The sequence below is a fragment of the Trichechus manatus genome, unplaced genomic scaffold, assembly GCF_000243295.1.
Source record: "Trichechus manatus latirostris isolate Lorelei unplaced genomic scaffold, TriManLat1.0 scaffold00069, whole genome shotgun sequence".
NCBI classification, from domain to species: Eukaryota; Metazoa; Chordata; class Mammalia; order Sirenia; family Trichechidae; genus Trichechus; species Trichechus manatus.
In genome coordinates, this window is record NW_004444005.1 from 13,833,278 (window position 1) to 13,839,924 (window position 6,647).

At 63.2% G+C, this 6,647-nt stretch overlaps 2 protein-coding genes across 2 annotated transcripts in view; both read left to right on the top strand.

The window, feature by feature from the left end:
* Positions 1–301: 301 nt before the first annotated feature.
* On the top strand, positions 302–1,327 carry ADM2 (adrenomedullin 2). The gene is made up of 2 exons (XM_004380024.1): positions 302–411; positions 994–1,327. The coding sequence occupies exons 1-2, from the start codon at positions 302–304 to the stop codon at positions 1,325–1,327; spliced, it is 444 nt and encodes a 147-aa protein (XP_004380081.1).
* A 3,280-nt stretch (positions 1,328–4,607) lies between these two features.
* Positions 4,608–6,647, top strand: part of MIOX (myo-inositol oxygenase) — a 3,561-nt gene continuing 1,521 nt past the window's right edge. The window contains exons 1-8 of the mRNA XM_004380025.2: positions 4,608–4,642; positions 5,140–5,220; positions 5,582–5,662; positions 5,769–5,931; positions 6,038–6,105; positions 6,187–6,296; positions 6,376–6,443; positions 6,525–6,574. Of these exons, the coding sequence (XP_004380082.1) occupies positions 4,628–4,642; positions 5,140–5,220; positions 5,582–5,662; positions 5,769–5,931; positions 6,038–6,105; positions 6,187–6,296; positions 6,376–6,443; positions 6,525–6,574 (636 nt within the window). The 5' untranslated portion in view covers positions 4,608–4,627. The remainder of the gene's footprint in view (positions 4,643–5,139; positions 5,221–5,581; positions 5,663–5,768; positions 5,932–6,037; positions 6,106–6,186; positions 6,297–6,375; positions 6,444–6,524; positions 6,575–6,647) is intronic.

Consider the following 6,647-nt stretch of genomic DNA (forward strand, 5'->3'; position numbering starts at 1 on the left):
CTAGAGGGTGCTGAGGGCCGGCGCCGTCCCAGGAGAGATCCCGGACCGCCAACTGGCCAAGTGACTCCCGACCTGCTATCCTCCGCGCCCCCAGAAGCACCGACAGACCCGGGACCCGCCCGGACCAGTTCACGGGCAGGACCTGGGGTCTGCAGGACCGCAGGATCCAGCCTGCCCCGCCACCACCCGGCCCCCCGACCGCGGAGGGCTCCCCAGGTGCGGAGGAGGAGGGTGGCGCGAGGCTAGGGCCGGCGCCCCACGACCCCCCGCCCTCCCCCCGCCGGCCCCTCCCCCGCCTGCCATGGCGCGGCTCCTGGCAGTTACCCTCGGTTGCATCAGCCTCCTGTACCTGCAGCTCCCTGGAGCGCTGTCCCTCGGCCTGGGGGGGCGCCCGCGTCCCTCCCGATTCAGGTGAGTGCGGCTTGGACCAGCCCCAGCCCTGGCCCTGTGGCAGCAGGAAGCCAGGACGCCTGGGAACCCCCCTAATCAAGGGCCAGCGCCCCTTGCCTTCAGCAACACCTGAGCTGGGTGACAGGTGTCCTTGCTCCTCGCCGTAGGGCACTTGCCCTGCCCCCCCTACCAAGGAGGGATCTGCTGGGGGAGGGGCTGGAGGGACCCTCAGGCCTGCCTAGCTCCCACCACTCCGAGGGATGGGTCCAGGGAGTCACCCCAAGTTCTGAATGTAGTGACCCACAGAGGCCTGGGGTGCCCTTTGCCTGGGGAGGTTAATAGGGCATGTGACCTGGGGCCACTGAGATGACTGAGCGGCCAGGTCCCAGGCCCTGAGCCCCAAAAGGGACTGTGGGCTTCCCCTGGCAGTCCCAGGCTGGGTGTGAGCGGGGGCTCTGGGATTCCCCTGGAGGCGCTCCAGGCTACTGGGGAAGCCATGGGCTTCCTCTGCTAGTGACCACAGGGCTGCGTGGAGGGGAAAGTCGGTGGGTTTGGGATCCCTAAAAAGCTGGACCATTCGGTTTGCTCCCCACCCCTGTGCAGGGAACCCTTGGCCCGGACCTCTTCCAGAAGCCTGCGTCCCCGGCACCCCGCACCCCAGCCTGTGGTCTGGAAGCTGCACCAGGCCCCTCAGCCACAGAAGAGCACTAGTCTGGCTGCTGCCTTGAGCCAACCTCCCCAGGACCATGGCCGAAGACACTCAGGCTCCTGGCACTCAGGACCCCGCAGACCCCGAGCCCAGCTCCTGCGGGTGGGCTGCGCGTTGGGGACCTGCCAGGTGCAGAACCTCAGCCATCGCCTGTGGCAGCTTGTGGGGCAGGCCAGTCAGCAGGACTTGGCCCCTGTGGACCCCAGCAGCCCTCACAGCTACGGCTGAGCTGGGTCGGCCACAGCCCACCTGCCCTGCCCAATGCCGTGTCCAGCCCCCAGAGCTCCTGCAGATGGTGGATTCCCAGAAAGGGGCGCAGGCCCCAGAGTAGCCCGCTCTCACCCTCCAACCTCCCACATACTTGAACATGGTTCTGGACATGTAAACCCTTGTGTATGTGGGCACCAGGTAGGCCTCATCCCGGGGACCTGCACACCCCCACATCTGCACACACAGAGGGGCAGGTGGACCCAGCACCTGGGTGCTCCCCTCCCTGTACCTATGCGGAACAGGGCTTAGGGGGAGAGGCCGTGGCAGATGGAACAGAAGCCAGGGTCCTGAACACACAGGGCCAGAGAGGGGCAGGGTGGGCTAGATGCTGTCCCCTCCCTCACGGGTTCCAGCATTGGATCAAAGCCCCTCTTTGCAAGTCCTCCCAGAAGTCTCAGCTTCCCCTTTCTCCCACCGCATCCCCCAGGCAGGGCTAAAGGGCAGAGGACTGGACAGCTTGGGACCTGCTGTGGGCCAGGTGTGGGGAAGGGAGGCGGAGGGGCCACCCAGGAGCTTGGGAACGACCCTGGTCATCCTGGGCTGAAGAGTGGAGCAGAGCTGGGGCCCCAATGCCAGGGTAGGGCTGGGCCGGGGTGAGGGGGCCCCCAAAATAGAGAAATGAAAATCCCTCTCCACCTCAGGGGGGTGGAGGTGGCTGAGCAAGAATGAGATTGAGCAGGTGACACAGGCCCTGGCCCTGGGGACTCAGTGGGACAGTGGGGGACAGCAGGGGCTTGAATAGGCTCGCCCCCCTGAGCCCCACCAAGGCTGGGGAGACGGGCCTCAAATGATAGCAATAAGAACAATGACCACAGCCAGCATGTGTACAGTTCTTGGTATGCGCCTGCCCCAAGTCACCAAAGTCCTGATGAACCCCCATACTACCCCAGAGAACCCGGGCTTCGCTCACACAGCACTTCATCTGCACAGCCCCCTGTGAGGTGGGCACTACCCTCACCCCCACTTTAGAGAGGTCGGGGACTCACACAGCACTTCATCTGCACAGCCCCCTGTGAGGTGGGCACTACCCTCACCCCCACTTTAGAGAGGTCGGGGACTCACACAGCACTTCATCTGCACAGCCGTCGGTCCCTGTGGACCCTGCCACTGACTAGAATTGCAGCAGAGGGTGGTCAGGGCTATGACAGAGAGCATGGCAAGGCAGTCAAGGAAGGCTGCTTGGAAGAAGCAGCAGTCGAGGTGGGACTAGAGGAATAGCAGGGGTTCACCAGAGCTCCAAGGCTTGAGCCCACAGGGCATGTGGCTGGGGTGGTCTGGCAGCCAAAAGCAGCTAAGAGAGTTTGGAGCCCAGCTGAGTCAGAGCTGGAGAGGTCAGAGACCTGGTCTCAGAGCCACGTACCCTGTGGCCACTGGGGGGGGATCGAAGAAGGCAGGCAGGGACTGGTGTTTAGATGATGATAGTGGGGGAGGGGAGGCCGTGAGGAGGCGGGGGGCAGCCTGCCTTGGTGTGGCAGTGTGGATAGACAGTGGACAGGACGAGGGAGACGGGAGGTGGGAGAGGAGGAGTCCAGGGGGAGCAGGAGTAAATTGGGTAGAGTCAGGCACTCAGTACCCACAGAGCAGCTCTGCCAAAACCTGGGCTCCCTGGTCCCTGGAGTAAAGTCCATCCTCACACCCCCTCCTGGAAGTGCCCGGTGCCCTGTGACCTGTGTGCAGTCTGTTCCTTGGCACACACTGTTCCTTCTTCCAGGAACACCTTCCACTGCCCATGAGTACAAACACATGTGCGCACACATGCAATGGACACGCAGGCACACATGTGCGCACACTTACAAGCACCCACACACGTATATACAAGCACACGCGTGCATGAACACGCAGGCAAAACCTTCCTCACGGTAACCCCTTGCATCCTCTAGGCCTGCGGGGGGACCTCGGGGAAGGGGTGAAGGCACAGGGATTCTGCTCCACCTTCGCCAAGCCTCTGTGGCTTCTCCATCAAGTGGACGCCTGTGGCCCTCGCTGCATGACTGTGCATGTGACGGAGGTCACAGTGCCATGATGCCACGTGGCCCACACCCAGGCAGCTCACAGCCACCCCCGAGTCCCAGACTGTGTGCTGGTTGCCCATCTGACACCCCTACTTGGAGCTCCCCCAGAGCCTGCTCCGACTGTGGTTCACACCCTCAATCCAAATCCTGTCGACCCCCACCTCAAAGACATACCAGGATTCCGGCCACAGTCACCTGCTCCAGGGCCGAGCCCTACTTGCTTCTCAAGATCGCCCTAGCCCTCCCTGGGGTCCCCCACTCCATCCATCCAGCAAATATTTTTGGAGAACCTGCGGTACGGGGAGACACATCAGGACATGCCCGCAGCAGTCCTTGAACTCCTGGGGCTGACGTTCTGGCTGGGGAGGCAGAGACAGGCAAACAGGTCAAACATAAGTCAGCAAGCTATGGCCGTGGCAGTCAGGTAAGGGGCCGTGGGAGCTGCAGCCAATCTGAACGGGGCGGGCTAGTGGTGCTGGGGTCCCCTCATTTATTCTCAGCTGCCGCAGGAACCTGCTGAGCGTAAGTCAGATGACGCCATTGCCAGGACGTCTCCCTCGGAGGATGCCCCAAACAGGCCTCATGACCTTCTCCCTGGTTCCTACCGGACGGAATGTCCTCTGGTGTCCGTGACTCCACCCGCCCCGCCCCCGGCCTCCCCACTTCCTCCTTGTCAGTAACACCTGCCTCTTTCCAATACAGTCGAGACTGGTGATTGATTTCGTGTCTGTGGTCCCTGCTGCACCCTGACTGCTCCGTCAGGGTGTGTAATCCATTCCTGACCTTGGCTTCAACGGCATCCTCATCCCACACCCACACCCGGAGTCACAGCATCGACTCCCTGAGACCAGGCAGCGGGGGATGGGTGGTGGCGAGGATGGAAGGGCCCCCCTGCGAGTGGGACCTGGTCACGCTGCCCTGGGTATAGGAGTTCAAGTGTGGCCAGCCCGTGTGGTGAGGGCAGGGGTGTTCAGAGCCAGCTGCAGAGTGGCCAGGACAAGCTTCCCCAGGCCAGTTGCTCAGGGTGGGGCAGGCCAGGGTCAAGCAAGGGCTGAGGCCGCTGGGGGCTGTCCCTGAGATGACACATTAACTCACTGAGACCAGGCAGTAGGGTAGATGGTCACTCATTACCGAGGGCCAAGGCCACGGGGCTGGGTGATGTCAGGTCACTTACGTAACCTACCAGCGTATATAGGTCCTCTGGCCTGGGGGACTCTGGCCCACCCGTGCCCCGTTCCCTCTCAGAATGAAGGTGGTTGTGGTGAGTACTGGGACCCTGTGGTCAACCGATCCCTCAAGGAGGGGCAGCACCCTCCCCTCCCCTCATTTGCGTCCCACCGGTCCCATTCCATCCAGCCAGTCAAAGGGCTCCCTCCTGCCTGGGTGTTGGTCCAGCTGGGGCAAGGGTCAGCGGTGCCCGACCCCAGGGTTCCTGTGGTCCAGGTGTCTCCCTGGGGCGGCTGTCACTTTCTGAGCCGCAGGCGCCAGGGCAGGCCACTGTGGCTCCCTCACAGCATCCCCCCAGGCCAGTGGATCCCTGGAAGCAGGAGGTAAGGACCTTGAGGAGAGAAAGATAAGGACATCCAGGAGAGAGAACTCCTCAGACCAGGGGGACCGCGTCGGGTGGTGGCTGTGAGCGGCCGCTGTGCTCTGCTGCCCACCTTGGGCCTCAGGCTGCCCATCAGGGCTCCCTGGGGGATGTCCTCATTTCCTCACAGGGTTGGCATGAGGATGAAACAGGTTAACTCCCCTTCCCAGGGACCAGACCCTTCCCTGGTCTACCGACCGGATGTGGACCCGGAGACAGTCAAGGACAAGAGCAGCTTCCGAAACTACACTGTGAGGCTCAGTCCACCCCACCCCGCCCCTCCCCAGGCAGAGCCTTGGCTCCTGGGTCTGAGGAGAACAACGTTACCCTGAACAACTCCAGGGGGCGCCATTGGGAAACCCCTCCCCTGGAGTGCTGGGGTCTGGAGGGCCACCCCCACTCACACCTTGTGGGGCCCAGCCTGAGAGGCAGTGAGACCCTGAACAACTCCAGGGGGTACTATTGGGAAGCCCCTCCCCTGGAGTCGTGGGGTACAGGGGGCTGCCCCCACTCACACCTTGTGAGGCCTGGCCTGGGAGGCAGTGGGGCCCTGGGTGTGAGGCCTCTGGGGGCCGGGCAGGGTGAACGCCAGGCTGACCTGTGGCCTTGCAGTCGGGCCTGCTCCTGGACCGCGTCTTTGCCACCTACAAGCTCATGCACACACACCAGACAGTGGACTTTGTCAGGAAGAAGGTATGCCTGGCAAGGACGTCCTCACCCTCTGAACAGAGTCGGCCCGGGTGGCAGTATTGCAGGTCGGCCCAGCCCGCAGCTGTGCTGATGTCCCTCTCTGGCCCAGCATGCCCAGTTCGGAAACTTCTCCTACAAGAAGATGACCATCCTGGAGGCAGTGGACATGCTGGACCAGCTGATAGATGAGTCGGACCCAGATGTGGACTTCCCCAACTCCTTCCATGCCTACCAGACCGCCGAGGGCATCCGGAGGGCCCACCCCGACAAGGGTGCGCCCCACCCCAAATGAGGGGGCTGTAACCATGCAAGGAGTCAGCTGGGTTGGTGGGTGGGGGAGCCCTCTGAGCCCCAACCCCACTGTCTGTCTCCTCCCAGACTGGTTCCACCTGGTTGGGCTGCTGCACGACCTGGGGAAGGTGCTGGCCCTGGCTGGCGAACCCCAGGTGAGGGCTGGGGCCTGGAAAGGGCTGCCTGGCTGGGCTTGGGACACCCAGGCCCATGCCCACCAGACTGTCTATCCCCAGTGGGCTGTTGTCGGAGACACCTTCCCTGTTGGCTGCTGTCCTCAGGCCTCTGTAGTTTTCTGTGACTCCACTTTCCAGGACAATCCTGACCTCCGGGATCCTCGATACAGGTGCCCCCCGACCCCTACTGCCAGTTCCTCCCTCCCCAGGAGGCTCCTCAGCCCCACTGACCCCAATTTCCCACTGCAGCACGGAGCTTGGCATGTACCAGCCCCACTGCGGGCTTGAGAATGTCCTCATGTCCTGGGGCCACGACGGTGAGGCTGGCTGGAGGGGGAGAGGATGGGAGTACCACCCCTAAGGCTAGGGGCCTGGTAAAGACCCCCTCTCTCTCTCAGAGTACATGTACCAGATGATGAAGTTCAACAAGTTCTCCCTCCCCCCGGAGGTAGGGGGCGTCTAAGTGGGAGCCCACCCCAGCCCAGCCCAGCCCAGCCCAGCCCAGCCCAGCCCAGCCCAGC

What these genes read in the sequence shown, in the direction of transcription:
- ADM2 (XM_004380024.1), top strand. Translation starts at nt 302, where the DNA reads ATGGCGCGGCTCCTGGCAGTTACCCTCGGTTGCATCAGCCTCCTGTAC. An exon ending in CCGCGTCCCTCCCGATTCAG is followed by an intron (nt 412 to 993) that starts GTGAGTGCGGCT and finishes ACCCCTGTGCAG; the next exon opens with GGAACCCTTGGCCCGGACCT.